Source organism: Pistacia vera, unplaced genomic scaffold, assembly GCF_008641045.1.
Source record: "Pistacia vera cultivar Batoury unplaced genomic scaffold, PisVer_v2 Contig193, whole genome shotgun sequence".
NCBI lineage: Eukaryota > Viridiplantae > Streptophyta > Magnoliopsida > Sapindales > Anacardiaceae > Pistacia > Pistacia vera.
In genome coordinates this window covers 192,671-209,434 of record NW_022195994.1, presented here as the reverse complement: position 1 = coordinate 209,434, position 16,764 = coordinate 192,671, and the positions used below count along the sequence as shown (strand labels likewise).

The 16,764-nt window shown below is 32.4% G+C and overlaps 1 protein-coding gene and 1 pseudogene across 1 annotated transcript; both read left to right on the top strand.

Annotated features, from left to right (window-relative positions):
* The first annotated feature begins 341 nt into the window (after nt 1-341).
* On the top strand, nt 342-13,639 carry LOC116127665. Its single transcript, XM_031413298.1, has 9 exons — nt 342-1,308; nt 1,698-1,928; nt 1,992-3,637; nt 4,163-4,573; nt 6,576-6,986; nt 8,604-9,014; nt 10,103-10,924; nt 12,526-13,344; nt 13,583-13,639. The coding sequence occupies exons 1-9, from the start codon at nt 342-344 to the stop codon at nt 13,637-13,639; spliced, it is 5,775 nt and encodes a 1,924-aa protein (XP_031269158.1).
* Nucleotides 13,640-14,113: 474 nt separating this feature from the next.
* LOC116127693 overlaps nt 14,114-16,764 on the top strand; it is a 78,992-nt pseudogene continuing 76,341 nt past the window's right edge.

The following is a 16,764-nucleotide window of genomic DNA, read 5'->3' as shown; positions in this document are numbered from 1 at the left end:
ACCTCCGATCTTTTTATTTCTAAAACCCAAAAAATAAATAAATAAATTAGCCAGAAACCAGTTCTCTTGATTTTTCACTCTTTGTCAGTTTGTCTCATTCCTTTATTTCTTGTTTTATTTATTAAAAATAAAAAAAAGCTTATTATCAGCATTTTGTCCTTACTGTTATTTGATTTTGATCTCCGCTTGTTCTGTTTCAATTTTTCTTTCTCTACTGATTCTATTTTGATTTTGCTCTCTCTTGTTCTGTTGTTGTCTCTGTTTTATTTTCAGTTGCTTTTTTCTCTTCCACTTTTCAAACTTAAAAAAGAAGTGAAGGAGAGACGGAAACAGAGTTGAAAATGGTTGAAACTGTCGTAAGTGTTGTTGTCGAAGTTGGCAAGTGGTTAGCTGCTCCGATTGGGCGTCAATTTATGTACTTGTACAACTATAAGAGCAACTTTGACGATCTCAAAAATGAAGTTGAGAAGCTTAAGGAAGCAGAAGAGGAGGTGACGGATAGGGTTGTTGCGGCTGAAAGAAATGTGGAAAAGATCAAATATAGGGTTAAGGAGTGGCAGAAGAACGTCGATTCCATCATTGTTCAAGCAGACAATTTGATTGCAGAGAAAGAGAACGACCGTTGTTTCAAGGGATTTTGTCCTAACTTGATCACCCGCTACAAATATGGTAAGAAAGCATTCAAAATGAAGGAGGATAATATATTTCCACTCCTGCAGCAACAAAAAGACTTTGATAAGGTTTCCAATCCCACTATTCTGGACGACGTGCGGCTTAAACCTGACAAAAATTACACTGAAATGGCATCAAGAAATTCTATTTTGAGTGATATAGTGAACGCGTTAAATGATGCTAATGTAAACATGATTGGGATCTATGGAATGGGTGGCATCGGCAAGACGACGATAGCGAAGGAAGTTGCTATAAGAGTCAAGAAGTTCTTTGATGTGGTTGTTTTCGTCGAGGTAACTGAGGCTCCTGACGTAAAGAAGATTCAAACAGAAATGGCAGATCAGTTACGTCTGCAGTTCAATAACGAAACTGAAAAAATAAGTAAATTGTATGAACGGTTGAAGAAGAAAGAGGAGAAGAACGACGGGAAGATTCTTATCATTTTAGATAATCTGTGGGATGATAATTTTGATTTGAAGAGTATAGGGATTCCTGATCAATCTGATGACAGGGGATGTAAATTATTGGTGACAGCAAGATACCAACATGTATTGAAGAATATGGGTGACCCTAAACCTTTCCCGATTGGCAATTTAAGTGAAGAAGAGAGTTGGAGGTTGTTTAAGAATATGGCAGGTGAGCAGGTCATAGAATTTTCATTTTTCTTTGCATATTTTAAACTCTATTTTTCTTTGCATAATTTAGTTTTCAAAATCTTTACACATGACTCACAAATTACAGAAAATAGAGTAGAGGATATAGAAATCGCAAATCCAAGAACCTTTGGCCCGATTACACATGACTCACACTTCTTTTAACTCAAAGAAGAAACCTCAAGAGCAACCTCTCTAACTCTTCCAAAACCTGATCCTTATGATCAGAAACTTGACTCTGTTTCTTGATTATATGTTACAACTTTCAAAGATTTTTTTTAAAAAGCTTCTTAAAGGAGTTTAAGTTACTAGCAATACTATATAAAATTTATATTTCCGCTTCATTAACTTTTGATCTCGTTTTCCCTGTAGGTGATTTCATTGAAAAACATGAGTTTAAATCTCTGGCAGAAAACATATGCAGCATATGTAAAGGTTTGCCCATTGCCATTGTTACTATAGCAAGAGCATTGAGGCACAAGAACCAACCATCTCAATGGAAAACGGCCTTGCGAACATTGAAAAGGTCTTCCCCAGAAAACATCACAGGAGAGATGAAAGAGGCATATGCGACTATAGACTTGAGTTACAAGTATTTAAAAGGTGAGGTACTACAGAAAACTTTTTTACTCTGTAGTCTAATGACACATCGGTGTTTCATTTTAGACTTGGTCAAATATGTTGTGGGCTTGGATATATTCCAAGACATTTATACAATAGAAGAAGCGCGAGATAAAGTGTCTGATTTGATCTATGACCTCAAAGACTCATGTTTATTGTTTACTGGTCACACCAACGAATCATTTTCTATGCATGATTTTGTTCGGGAAGTTGCTTTGTCCATTGCAAATCGAGACGACCATGTATTTTCTGTGAGAAATGAGATTACATGGTCATGGCCTCCTCAAAATTGTCTAAAAATTTGCAAAAAGATCTTTGTATGTGATAGTTCTATTAGTGAGTTGCACAATGGATTGGATTGTCCGGAGCTTGAATCTTTCTTCATGAGCACCAAGATTGGTGATTCTCATGTTGAAATCCCTGAGAATTTTTTCACAAAGATGACAAAACTCAAAGTTCTAGATTTGGTTAGAGTGCAATTTTTCTCTTTGCAGTCATCACTTCAATTCCTAGTAAACCTTCAAACATTGTGTTTGGATTATTGTAAACTTGAAGATGTAGCCATCATTGGAGTGCTAAACGAATTAAAAATTCTTAGTTTACGAGGTTCAAATGTTGAGCATTTGCCAAAAGAAATTGGTCGATTGACTCAATTAAGGCTGTTAGATTTAAGCCATTGTCGAAAACTAAATTTTATAGCACCAAATGTTCTATCAAGCTTAGTCAAATTGGAAGAATTGTATATGAATGGATGCTCTGTTGTATGGGAGGCTGAAGCAAGCAATGTTGAAAGAAGTAATGCTAGCCTTGGAGAGTTGAAGTATCTGTCTCATCTGACCACTTTAGAATTACATATTAAAGATGAAAAGATGATTCCTAAAGGTTTGTTCACCACCCAAAAGCTTGAGAGATACGAAATATCAATAGGAGATGGGTCTTCTACATTTGGTAGGTCGCACATAGAACGTGATGATGGGCGGTTCATGCGTATTCTGAGCTTTAGTTTTGATGAGCCTTGGACCTCTTCTAGAATGTTGAAATTGAAGCTTACTTCCATCATTTGGTCAGAGGAATTGCAGGGCTTCAGGAATGTTGAATTCTTATGCATAGACAAACTAAAGCAAGGTATAAAGAATGTCCTTTATGAATTAGATAAAGAGGGGTTTTCAAAATTGAAACATCTTCATGTTCACAATAATCCTAACATCTTGTGTCTTGTTGACTCAATCAAGTGCGTACCTCATGATGCCTTTCCTGCTTTCCCCCTCTTGGAGTCATTAATTCTTTTCAATTTGATTGAGTTACGGAGGATATGTTATGGTCAACCTATAGTAGGGTCTTTCTGTAACTTAAAAATCGTAGAAGTAAGAAGTTGTACTAAACTGGAAAATATCTTCTCATTCTCCAATTCTAGAAGCCTTCCACAACTTCAAAGAATCAATGTGTCAGATTGCAAGAATATGAAAGCGGCTTTCATTGTTGAAAGAGAAGATGATGTCAACATTAACGAAGTAATCTGTCAATTACGGTTTTTGACTTTGATGAATCTTCCACGGATTGCAAACTTCTACTTAGAAGTAAAGACACCATCAACGTCGCAATCAAGCCAGGAATCGACAACTGATTTGCAGTACAATGATGTCAATTTGGCGCATGAACTTGATACTCCCTCACCACTTTTTAACGAAAAGGTCTGATTGACGAAAATCTTTTACTTATGCATCATATGTTCTATCTTTTCTTAATTCTTGTTAAATTTCGTTAGCATATGTACGAAAGTAAATTCCTTATCTGAAAGAAGACGGAAAAAAAAAAAAAAAATCTCATATAGTAACTTAACATCAAATAACAAATATTGCAAATAAAACTATGTTACCTTTGTTATATCTTTCTGAATGAGCCAATTCTTCATATGATTTAATTTTCAGTTAAATTTGTTACAATAAATATAGCTAGCTTTTGACATACAGTTTGAGTGCACAAGTAATTTGTAATTTTATCAAGTGGACTTCATTCATGCTAAAGTTTGTGTACTGATAAGTATGTTAAATATATGCATATGCTAAGAGAGGGAGATAGATGCTCAATAATCCTTAATAATTTTCTGTGATTAAAACTATTCAGAGGCAAAAGAGAGATTTGTAACATTAATGGCATGTCTTACATATGACAATGAGAATTAATTATTGCTTTTTTTCCTTCACATATGAGTGTAGGTTGTTTTCCCGAATTTGGAGGCTTTAGAACTGCAAGATCTCAATTCGAAAGTGATATGGGATAACAAACTTCCAACAATGTCTTCTTGTTACCAGAGTTTGACACGGCTGATCATTGGGAACCTTGGAAAACTGAAATATGTATTTCCATCTTCTATGGTAAAAAACTTTGAGCAGCTCCAACACCTTGAGATAAGAAATTGTAAGGAATTAAATGAGATTATTGCCAAAGAAGAAGGAGCAGAAGCAGCTGCTACATTTATGTTTCCAAAGATAGAATCCCTATATCTTAGAAACTTATCAGAACTTACAACATTCTATTCTGGGATACACACTTCAACATGGCCTTTGTTAAAGAACTTGGTGGTGTCTGATTGTCGCAAGCTACACATATTCACTTCAGAATATAAGGTATGTTCCTTCTTCTTTGTTTAATAATATAAATAAAAAAGTTAGTGCAAGAGACCATAGGTAACCTCTTCAACTCACACACGTGTTTAAATATAATTTAAAATATCTTGTCTATATTTACATATAACTGTTATCAGGTAATTAACTAACTTGCTATTTGATGCAAATGCATTCCATAATTATAAGTTTGTCTTACAAGAGTGCCTTTAGTTACAAAATTTCCGCTTTTCAGGTTAATTTTCTTTTTCCATATTTTAGATGATTGAATTGAAGATGAACATATATATGAGCTATGATTCGTGTCATGGTGATGAGTTTCTTTACTTGAACAAAGAGACAGATGAAAGCAAATATTTGTAAATAAGAAAAAATCAATTACCCATCCTACATTTTCGGAAAATCCAACTTTTTAGTCAAGCTTCACGATTTTAATCAAATTAAATAATAAAAACTTCCGAAAAATTAAATTTGGCCAGGTGCGATCTAGCCTGAATCGCACCTGGTTTGGTGCAACACAAGCCTAATCACACTTGGCCAAGGTGGCCGACCAACGTCGATGAGCTGGCTGGTGGCCTACAATTGGCATGCGCGGCCAAATCCTGGCTAGCTAGGTTATCGGCAATTACCGATTCTAAACAACTTTTTTTTTTTTTTTTAATAGTTTTTATAATTTATTTATTTATAATTTATAGTTCCAGAATAATTTTTAATTTTCCAGATTTTTTTTTGAGTTTTCAGATTTTAGTTTCGTTTTCAATTAATTTTTTCAATTTTTCAAATTTTTAGTTTACTAATTCTCTCTAACGTTTATAAATTTTTTAGATTTTCTTTTAATGTCTAGATTTTAGTTTTTAGTTTAATTTTGCAGATGTTTTAGTTTTGTTCATAAATTTTTTTAAGTCAAAGGGCCAAGATGGTATTTCTTGTTTGTAAGAAATACCATATTTATAAAATCTAGGGTGACAAATGTAAATTTGATAAAGTTAAGGTCGAAAATGTTATTCTGCAAGCCTAGACCTAGAAAATGATAAAAGAAGGCCTAATAAACTTTTATTTCATCCTTAACTCAACAGTTAATAGATCAATTAACGTCATCTCTAATGTGGGGGTAACTTGATGGATTTCTGAAAAGTTTGGAGGAAAGTTGATTAAAATTGTGAAATTTGAACGAAAAGTTGGCTTTCTGCGAAAAGGTAGGGTGGAAAATTTATTTTTTCTCATTTTTAAATTAAATTTTGTAGGAATTATATATTGCACCATCCAAGAAAATTAAAATCTATTTGATAAAATTTTTTGAAATTCTTTTTGATACTGAATAAACTAAGAATAAAATTAAATAAATCAATTTTGCATTTTTAAGTTTCCTAAAAAAATTTTAATATCATTTTATACAAACAACTTTAGAAAAATGAAACCAATGAGAGTAGATCTATTAGAGCTTTTTTCAAATGAAAGAAATATATACATGAAGTAATTATAAAATCTTCTAATATTCCTTGGAATTTGAAAAATCAAACTAACATTATTCAAGGAATTAATTATATAAATTTTTATTTATTTTCTTTATAATTTTAAAATATTTTTTTTTCTAGATATATAGTTAGTATTCACCCTTATTTTTTTTTCTAAAATATAAATAATAATTATGTAAATAAAAAGAAGTGTAAGTGTATGCAATATTTTATGAGCGAAATTAACAGTCTCTTCTATTACAAGTAGAAGAAATATGTGTTATCAGATAGAAGTTTTGTTGTGCAAATCATATGCATGACAAAAACTAATGGCAGATATGTAAATAAAGGTAAAACAATTGTCTTCTGTTTGCTAAGCGAACTGGAATTTGGAACGCAGAATTTGGAGAAAACATACTCGTATAAGTTGCAGAGGCTAGCCTGTTGCTCAACCTAATAAAAGATGGAATACATATATTTATGAGAAACAATTGTTACTTCTTTTACTTGATCAGTCAAGAATATATTGAAACAATTAACTTTGGGTGCAGGTTGTTTTCCCAAATTTGGAAGATGTCAGGCTGCAAGCAATTAATTCTCAAATGATATGGGACAGTCAACTTCCGCCAATGTCTGATTGCTATCAACATTTGACACGCTTGATCATCAAGGACATTGGAAAACTGAAATATGTATTTCCATCATCTATGGTTAAAAACTTTGAGCAGCTCCAGCACCTTGAGATAAGCAATTGTGACGAATTAAAGGAGATCATTGCCAAAGAAGGAGGAGTAGAAGCACCTCCTACATTTATATTTCCACGGGTAGAATTCCTTCAATTTGGAAACTTGCCAAAACTAACAACTTTTTACCCTGGAATACACTCTTCAGAATGGCCCAAGTTAAAGAAGTTGCAGGTGTATAGTTGTGACAAACTACACATATTCACTTCACAATTTAAGGTATGGGTCTTTCTTTCTTTAATATTAGAAATAAAAAAGTTATTGCAAAAGACAATAGGTAACCTCTTCAACTTACACGTGTTTAATTCCAATTTAAAACATCTTGTCTAAATTTACATATGAATTACATCTATTGTTATCAGGCAATCAATTAACTCTCTATCTGATGCAAATGTTCCATAATTATAAGTTTGTCTTACAAGAATGCTTTTCTTTAATATTAGAAATAAAAAAATTCGTGTTATAGTTTCTTTACTTCAACAAAGAGACAGATGAAAGCAAATATTGGATATGAGAAACAATCAATTACCCACCCTACGTTTTCCAAAAAGCCACTTTTCGTTCAAGCTTCACGATTTTAGTCAACCTCCCCCCACGTTACCCCCATTTCACAGATGGTGTTAATAAATCCGATTCCAGCAAGCTTTTTATTTTTTTTTTATAGTTTTTATAATTTCTTTATTTTTAATTTATACTTGCAAAATAGTTTTTGAATTTCCAGATGTTTTTTTAAGTTTTCAGATTTTAGTTTCTTTGTTAATTAATTTTTAAATATTTCAAATTTTTAGATTTCTAATTCTCTCTAACTTTTATAAACATTTTAGATTTTCTTTTAATGTTTTAGATATTCCTTTTTTTCTAGATTTTTTTTTTTTAATTTTCACAATATTTATTTAATTTTACGGATTTTTTAGCCTTCTTGATAATTTCTTTAAAGTCAAAGGGCAAATATGGTATTTCATATTTGTAAGAAATTCATATTTTTTATATTAAGGGTGACAAATGTAAATTTGATAAAGTTAGGGTGTAAAAGTGTTATTCACCTGAAAAGGGACAAAAAAAGGGCCTAATGGACTATTACTTCGTTCTTAACTCAACAGTTAATAGATCAGTTAATGTCATCTCTAATTTGGGGGTAACTTGATGGATTTCCGGAAAGTTTGGGAAAAGTAATGCAATTTGAAATCCACTTTGGTTTTCCCTATTTTAGATGCCTTTGTTAAAGATGAGCATGTGAGCAATGAATTAATGCTATAGTAAAATTAATAGCATTCATATAATGCATAGTCCCAGAAACTAAAAATCTATTCAATGAAATATTTTTAAATCCATTTTGAAAATGAATCAAATTTTAAAGTAAAAAATAATACTTTTTTTATTCTCGAGATTTGCAAAATGACAGAAATACATATTTGAAGTAATAATTATAGAACCTAATAACATTACTTACAATTTTTAAAAATAAAATAAAAAATAATTCCTCACGTAAAAATATGTTTTAGTGTACTCAATATTGTTTTAGTGTCTCATTGCTACAAACTACTAAAGTTCACTTCAGAATACAAGGTGCAGGTCCATTATCTATCTTTAATACTGAAATAAAACGGTAATTTATGCGTCAGTTGCTATGTTTAACATTTTGGTTTGAATTCATTGATCGATATTTGATATTCACTTGAGCAAATTAAAACTTCTTGTTCTACATTTTACAATATTGTCATTTAGTTATAAGGTAAACTAATTTCTATCTTACACCACTACATTTATATTCATATTAATTCCTTAGTTTCTCTTGAGAAAATGCTGAAACAACAATCTATTACCTTTGAGCTGCAGATTGTTTTCTCCAATTTGGAGGCCTTGGATTTGCATGGTATTCATACTGAAATGATCTGGGACCATCTAATTCGGAATACGTCTTCCTGCTATCAAAATTTGACTCGCTTAATCTTGGCAGGGTGTGCAAAACTAATATATGTATTTCCATCTTCTGTGATTAAAAGCTTTGAACGGTTGCGACACATTGAAATTAGTTCTTGTAAGGAATTAATAGAGATAGTTACCAAAGAAGAAGGAGCAGAAGCAATTGCTACTTTTACCTTTCCCCAGGTAACTTTTCTAAAGCTTAACGACTTACCAGAACTAAGAGGCTTATGCCTTGGACAGCACACTTCAGAATGGCCCATGTTAAAGGAGCTAGAGGTGTACAAGTGTGACAAATTACAATTGTTGACGTCGGATTATGAGGTATGATCCCTTTCTCTTTATTTAATAATAAAAATAAAAATAAAACTTATGCACATGTTTAACTTTTGTGTTAGTGTTTGAAGTCTACATTGATCATTTTAAAAGTTTTGGTTAGAATTTGTTTACCAGTTTGAAGTCTACTTGTAGAATTTAAAACCTCTTGTTTCACATTTGTTTACAAAATTTTCGTTTAGTGTTATCAGGTTAAGTAAATTTCTATATAATTCAAGATAATGAATTCCACACCAAATTAAATTTAATACTAATTATATAATGCATAGCCCAAGAAAATTAAAACATATATGATAACTTTTTTTTTTTGAAATTCTTTTGAAAGTAAATAAGGAATAAATTAAAATAAATAAATTTTCATTTTCAATATTCGCAAAATAATAGATATACATATTTAAAGTAATAATTATAAAACCTTATAATTTTCCTTGCAATTTTAAAAATAAATAAAGAGATATTATATATTATATTTATAAAAAGTATAAAAATATTTTCTTAAAACAGTGACTTCTCACACTTTTATTTTTTTTTTAAGAAATGTAGAAAAAATAGTTCTTTACAATATGTTTACATGTATGTAATATTGGAAATGGAAGAAATATATATTTGAAGTAATAATTATAACAGCTTCTACTATTCCTTACAATTTTAAGTCTCAAATTTAATTATTCAAAGAATTCATAATAAAAGTTTCATCGGTCTTAATTATAAAATTAGAAAATAACTTTTTATAAAATACTAACTGTTTACACTTTTTTTTTTTTCCTTTTTTCACTTCGGAAAATAAGCCTTCTTTTTTCCCAAAAACGATGAAAATGTTTGAATTTTATAAAGAAGAATAATTTTAAGTTTATGCAATATTGTTTAAGAGAGTTAAATTAACAAACTCTTTTTAACACATGTGAAAGAAACATGAGTTGTCAGATCAAAGTTTTTTGTTGTGTAACTTGTCATGAAAGCCCAAGCCCAATCAGTAATGTCGGACTCTTGTAAATTAATTTATCTTTTGTTTTTTTCTTGCGTTCAATTAGATTGAAATTTCAACTTGAACTTGACTTTGTTTGATTGATTTGTAGTTTAACGTTGATTGGGAGGAATTGCTAATGAGATCAGACAACATGATGACATGGCAGTGTCTATTTCCAGAACACTTCTCTTTCAAAGGTACAATTGAGATCAAAGGTGATAAATCAACAAATTTTCTGCTCGACATCCTTCAGAGATCCATTCATATCGAAAAGCTCATATTAAGTGAAAGTTTATATGAAGAAATATTCTCATGTGGTGAGAAAGACAAACATGCAGGGACATTGATGCAGATAAAAAATTTAAAGTTGAGTCAGCTTTCTAAATTGAAGTGCACGTGGAAACAAGACTCCAAATTGGACTTTATTCTTCAAAATCTTGGAGTTCTAGAAGTAACTGATTGTGACAGACTGATTAGTTTGCTGCCATCCCATGCATCTTTCGCAAGCCTTACAGTTTTGAGAGTAGATTGGTGTTGGGGACTGACAAACTTATTTGTACCCTCAACAGCCAAAAGCCTGATGCAATTGATGGAAATGAAAATAGAAAACTGCAAATTGATAACTGAAATAATCTCTAAGGAGGATGATGAAGATTTAAGAGTAGAAGATGAAATTGTTTTCAACAAACTAAAGTTGTTGTCTCTTGAAAATTTAGAAAGTCTCACATGTTTCTGCTTTGGGTATTACAATTTTGAATTGCCGGTTTTAGAAGAATTAATTGTGAAAAAATGTCCCAATATGAAGACTTTCTCCGAAGCAGTTGTAAGTGCACCAAGTTTAAGGAAAGTAAAGTTTATTCAGGATAACAATGAAGAAGGGTGTTGGCAGGGTGACCTTAATACAACCATACAACATCTACGCAAAATTAAGGTATGTGTTCAATTAACAATTTCTTTTCTCTAGATTTTTCTTTTCCTTCTATATTTCTTGAACTCTTCCTAATAACCAAGAACCCAAATATTATGTATAAAGAAATGCATAAAATATAGAAAGAAGTTTAACTTTTAAAAGGAAAATTTATTGAAAATAATGAATATTAAATTCTTAAAATAACAAATATTCAACGCATTACCAGGATATCTTTTTAGGTTGACTGACATATTCACCCTTAGAGGTTTTGCTTGATAACATAACAGAATTATAGTGTCAAAGAAATAGAAATCTCTGGAAGCACCCAGCGAAGTTAGTCCAAGGATACCATTTTAGGTTGTAGAGGCATTTTTACCCATAAAAAAAATCTTTTAAATAATAGTTAAATATATTCCAAATATTGATTGAATCTGGGTTCCATTAACATAATGAATTATGTATTTACAATAAAGGAATTAACTGAAACATAGTTACATTAAAATAAATAAAAAAATTATAGTTAATATTAATTAAAAGGAAATTATCAAATTAGGGATAATGTTTTATTGAAATGCTAACAAAAAAAATACAAATTTCAAATCCTTTAATTCATGCAAGTTAATGGTTCAAGTTTATAGAAGTAACAGAACTGAAGCTTTTCTCATCCATAATAAAAGAAGCACTTTAGCCCCTCCACGACAAAAGCTGACGCAGACCCACAACTAAAGATGACAAACCCACAACTCACACCTCGCTCTGCATGACTCACCACTCACTCAGCACAACTCACCTCTCTCTACTTCATGAACGCCACTTGCACCTTAACTAGATACGATTGGGATAACAAGCTTCTCACACGTGTCATCATCAAATTAAAGAATGATTTTCTATCGCAATCACAGCCATCATTGATGTGCGCCATTCTTGAGCATCCCAAAGTTATAGCTGCTAATAGCCTCTTAACAGTAAAACAAAGATAGGTAGATTTAAAATAATAAATCAACAGAAAATCTTTGGCAAATCTAAGAGTTCTAAAGAGTATCTTGCTGCGGATTGATAAACTTATTCACACACTCAACTGCCAAAGCTTGATGCAATTGGAAGAGATGAAAATAGAGTATTGCGTATTGCTGGTGCTGGATGATGATAGCAGTAGAAGATGAAATTGTTTTGAGCAAATTGTAAGTTGTTGTCACTTCTATATTTAGAAGATCTCACATGTTTTTGCACATGGGATGAGGATGAAGGATATAAAGTATTACCATCAAAGGCTATGGCAATTCCCTTGGTTGCCTCCCCTGTAGCTGGCCCTGCTTGGTGCTTATTGAACCTTTCATGGTATCTTTAATAAGATAGAGGAATTAACTAGAGCATCACAAAGTTATAACCAGTAATAGCCTCTTAACAGTAAAACCAAGACTGGGTGCGTAGATTTTAAGAACAAAATTAACAGAAATCTTAATTACAGCCACATTAGGATGACTCCTTAGTTTTTCTACAATAACAAATTTATGATTTCTGTCTTCTTTTTGTTCCTGTCAAGAATATATCTATTACTACTTTTGTGTAAACTTGTTTAAGGGAATATCTATTTTGACATGATTTATATGATTAAAATTCAGGTAAACTCTAATTTTGAAAAATTGGTGTTAAGTGGAAAGGATCTCATGCCTGTGTGGCAAGACCCATTACCAGAACATCATCAGTTTTGCCAAGTTAAAGTTCTTGAAGTCATTAGGGATGAATCAGCACACATTCCAATTGAAGTTCTTCAAAGATTTAAGAATCTCAAAAAACTCATATTGAAAGTAAGTTCATATCAAGAGATATTCTCATGTGAAGAGGCTGAGAAACATGTTGGAATGCTCACACAGATAAAAGAGTTAGAGCTTTGGGGACTCTTTGATTTGAAGTACATGTGGAAACAAGACTCTCATTTGGACTCCATTCTTCAAAATCTTGAAATGCTAGACGTAAATTTTTGCCACAATTTGATTAATCTAGCACCATCGTCAGCGACTTTTGAAAATCTAACAACTCTGGACGTATGGCAGTGTCATGGATTGATAAACTTAGTATCATCCTCAACAGCCAAAAGTCTGGTGGGACTTGAAACAATGTCAATTAGCCGATGTGAAATGATGATAGAAGTAGTATCAAATGAAGGAGATAAAAAAAACGATGAAATTGTTTTTGAAAATTTGAACTCTTTAACACTTCATGACTTAGAAAGTCTCACAAGCTTCTGTTCTGGGAATTACACCTTTAAATTCCCAACTTTGGAAAAATTAGTTATGGATAAATGCCCTAAGATGAAGACTTTTTCCGAAGGAGTATTAAGCGTACCGAGTTTACAAAAAGTAATGCAAGATTGGGATGACGAAGAAGGGTACTGGGAGGGTGATCTTAATACTACTATACAGCATCGACACAAAAATCTGGTACGTATTCAGTTAAGAATTACTTCTCTGGATTTCTCATTTCCCTTGATAATATAATGTTGTAAAAATACTTGTAACCATTGTTGTTCGAAGCGAGTCAATGCATCCTCAGTCCTCGGGAAATTGTAACTTTAGACAAAAGCTTTCATTGCTAAACTATCATCATTTTATAGATCAAAGTAACTTTTCCTTGCACTTCCAGTTTTCAGTTTCAACGTGTTGTGCTTTATATTTACAGAATATTCAGATTTCTGAAAAGGATTCAGGTCAAACTTCAATGAAATCTCCGGAATAAGGTCAAGGGCACTTTTGTTGTAGTTTGTGAGGCATTATTGCGGTTCCAATTCCCTATGTGGAGGTGAGACAGTGGGAGGCCTTTTAATTATTTCTATCTTTTGTTCAGCTTTTGCTTTCTTCATTTGAAAATTGATTGGAACAGCGGAGGTTCTTTTTTCATTCTGATGTGCCTTAATGAATGAATGTGTCAATTATTAATTTTTTTGTATTTGGTGTATGATGATAATATTCGGTCAAAAGTTGTTTTAATCCAGCGCCAGACTCCTTGTTTTGTCGTAATCACATTTATGCACTGAAAAAATGCTTTACTTTTACCTCACCCATGCCCCTTCTTCCTCTCCATGACGTGTCAAATTATTATAGGTTCATTGACGTGTAATGTAACAAACCCCTCTTACTGTTACCTTGAAAAAGGTTCACACCGTCACCCAAATTTAATTCAAACTCCAGTCGTAACAAACCAAAAGCGGCGATGGCGGTTGAAGGAGGCGGGACATTACTAGAGATATACCAGAGCGCTAAGAGGAGGTGGAGTCGAGAAGTTAGAGAGACTTGACGGCTCCACATCCAACGGAGCTTATGATTCACCGGACCTCTCAGTCGCTGTGAAGAAAGACATTGCTCAGATCCAGTCCCTATACGTCGAGATGGACCGCCTCTGGCGCTCCATCGCCGCCAAGTCTGAACTTGATCTCTGGAAAAGGTACTTATAGTTACCGCCACGTGGATCCATTTGCCTATACCATTTGTTTAGTTACGTGAACAATGGTATTTAATGATGATGTTAATTATTTGTTTGTTTATCTGTCTTTTAAAAGAAAAAATCACAACGAGTCAGTTTATATGAATACTTGATTATGTTTTAATCGATTGGTAGTTTGTTGATTACTTGAAATTCCATTGAGATATAACTATACCGTTGAGTTTCTCTGAGCTCAATGCATGGCTTGGTTTCAATGTTAGGGTGGAATGTGTTTTTGGTACGAGTCATATGCAATCGTGTGTTTTCTCTGTGCATTGGTGGATCAATGATTTCAATTGAGGAAATGCATGTTGAAGCGGGATCTAGAAGAGAATTTGAGTTTTTTTTTTTTTTTTTAAATGATCTTGTTGTCTTGTTGATAGTTTTGTTTATTGTGTTCTTTATCTTTTACTTTCTTTGATGCGACAGCTTAATTGCATGGATCTTGATGGGTTTTTGGTTATATTATGTCATATTCAGAAAAGTGGAACAAGTGGCAGAAGAGGCCGAATCATTGAAGGAAAATCTGGATAAGTACTTTTTAGAAATCAGAGGCGGACGAATGAAGCTAGAGAGAGGGCAGAGTTGCCTGGAAGAGCTGTATGCGACCCATTCTTGTTATAAACTATTGTGTTCTATGTTTTGGAAATAGAATTTTGATTACAATCTAATGAAATTATTTTATGTTCTATAATGGAGACTCTTCTCATGTGTTGAGAATTTTTTATGAGGAAGCTCAAGCAATGCAGTCTGTTCAAAATTCATCGATGATGTTGCAAGAATCTTTTGTTTGTTTACTGAGGTCTAAGCTTTGTTTACCTATTTTCTTCAAAAAACAAGGATCTAATACAGGTTCTCAGTCATTTGCAATGAGAATAGTCGTTTAGAAACAATCCAGACTTTTAAAAACTCTTTCATTGTTCAAGTTTCTTCTTTTTTAATGTAAAACATGGTGAGGTTCTTGGGGTTCTTTGTATAGACACTTAGGGGACATCTAATCACGAGTGGATTTTTAATCCACTCTTTTATTTTTGTTTTTACTCGTTAATATATTCTCTTCCATTGCTTATATATATGCTTAAATACCGTTGGATTCTCATACCAACTAATGCCTTGTTGCTTTAGCAAACTATGTGACAACTGAACTGTATGCTCTTCAGCATACAAAATTGGCTAATCCATGGTGCCTAATGGATAATAAACTTGTTTATCAGTCAGTTTAATTTAACACGCCATGGGATTGATAGAATGAAGTGAGAGCTAATGGCCACATCAAATTCCTAAGTGTACTTTGCTCAAGTTTTTTATTATCAATTATATTTCCTTTTTGCTGCTCGTTATGTGGTTTTGAGATTTAGTAGAATCTATTACATTGTCTCTGCCACTCATTTTCTGCATCATCTCTCTGTGTTTGTAGCTTGTAACATTGCTGGCAACAGTTGTAGGGCATCTTGTTGCTGGTGAAACAATGCAAATGACTACTTCATCTGACCAACGGTGTAGGTATGCTGTTTTTTCGATTTCTGTATCATTTGAATAAAATGTTGTGTTCTCTGTTTTGGAAATAGAATTTTGATTATGGTCTAATGAATTTATTTTATGTTCTAGAATGGACTCTTCTCATGTGTTGAGAATTTTTGATGAGGAAGCTCAAGAATTCATCGAGGATGTTGCAAGAATCTTTTGCAACTGGAACAGCAATCCTTGCTAAATATGCAGAGCAAAGAGAACACCTGAAGGTAACTACAATCAAGCCTCTGCTTATGGGCATGTGCACACTATATCATTGCATCGCGTATGTTCTTCTGATAATTTATAATTGACATTTGAGGTCTTCTTAGCATCTATCTTTGGCGTTAGATCGTACCAAATCTATAGACCTAGTGATTGTTTGCAGCTCTGATGGTTGTGGAGAGATTTAGTCAATTTATGGTGATTATTAAAAAAGCTAATAAGTTAGTTATTTATCATCATCTTGGTTTTGGTTTATAGTCAGTTTTTTCCAAAACATAGTTTTTCCTAAATGTGAGAATTTATAAGAGATTGCAAATTTCTGTCTTCTTTGCCAAGTGAATTCAATAAAAGACAAAAGTTCTACATGAAGAGGAGTTTTATGTGAAGATCCCCTTTTTTAATGCAAATTACCAAATTTTTAATGTTGGTTTTGTTAAGTGAAGAAGAAGAGTTTGTATTGTAAGAGATTATCTTACAAGGGCTGACACAAGCATTAGATCTGAGAGAGAGATTGAAAGAGTGCAATAACGTGGGCGATAGAGTATGTATTCTGAAAAAGGTGAAAGAGGAAAGTGATTTGTGTCAATTGACATTTAAGTGTAGAAGAGAAAATCGACTTCAGGCATCTTCCTGTCTGTGATTCAAAA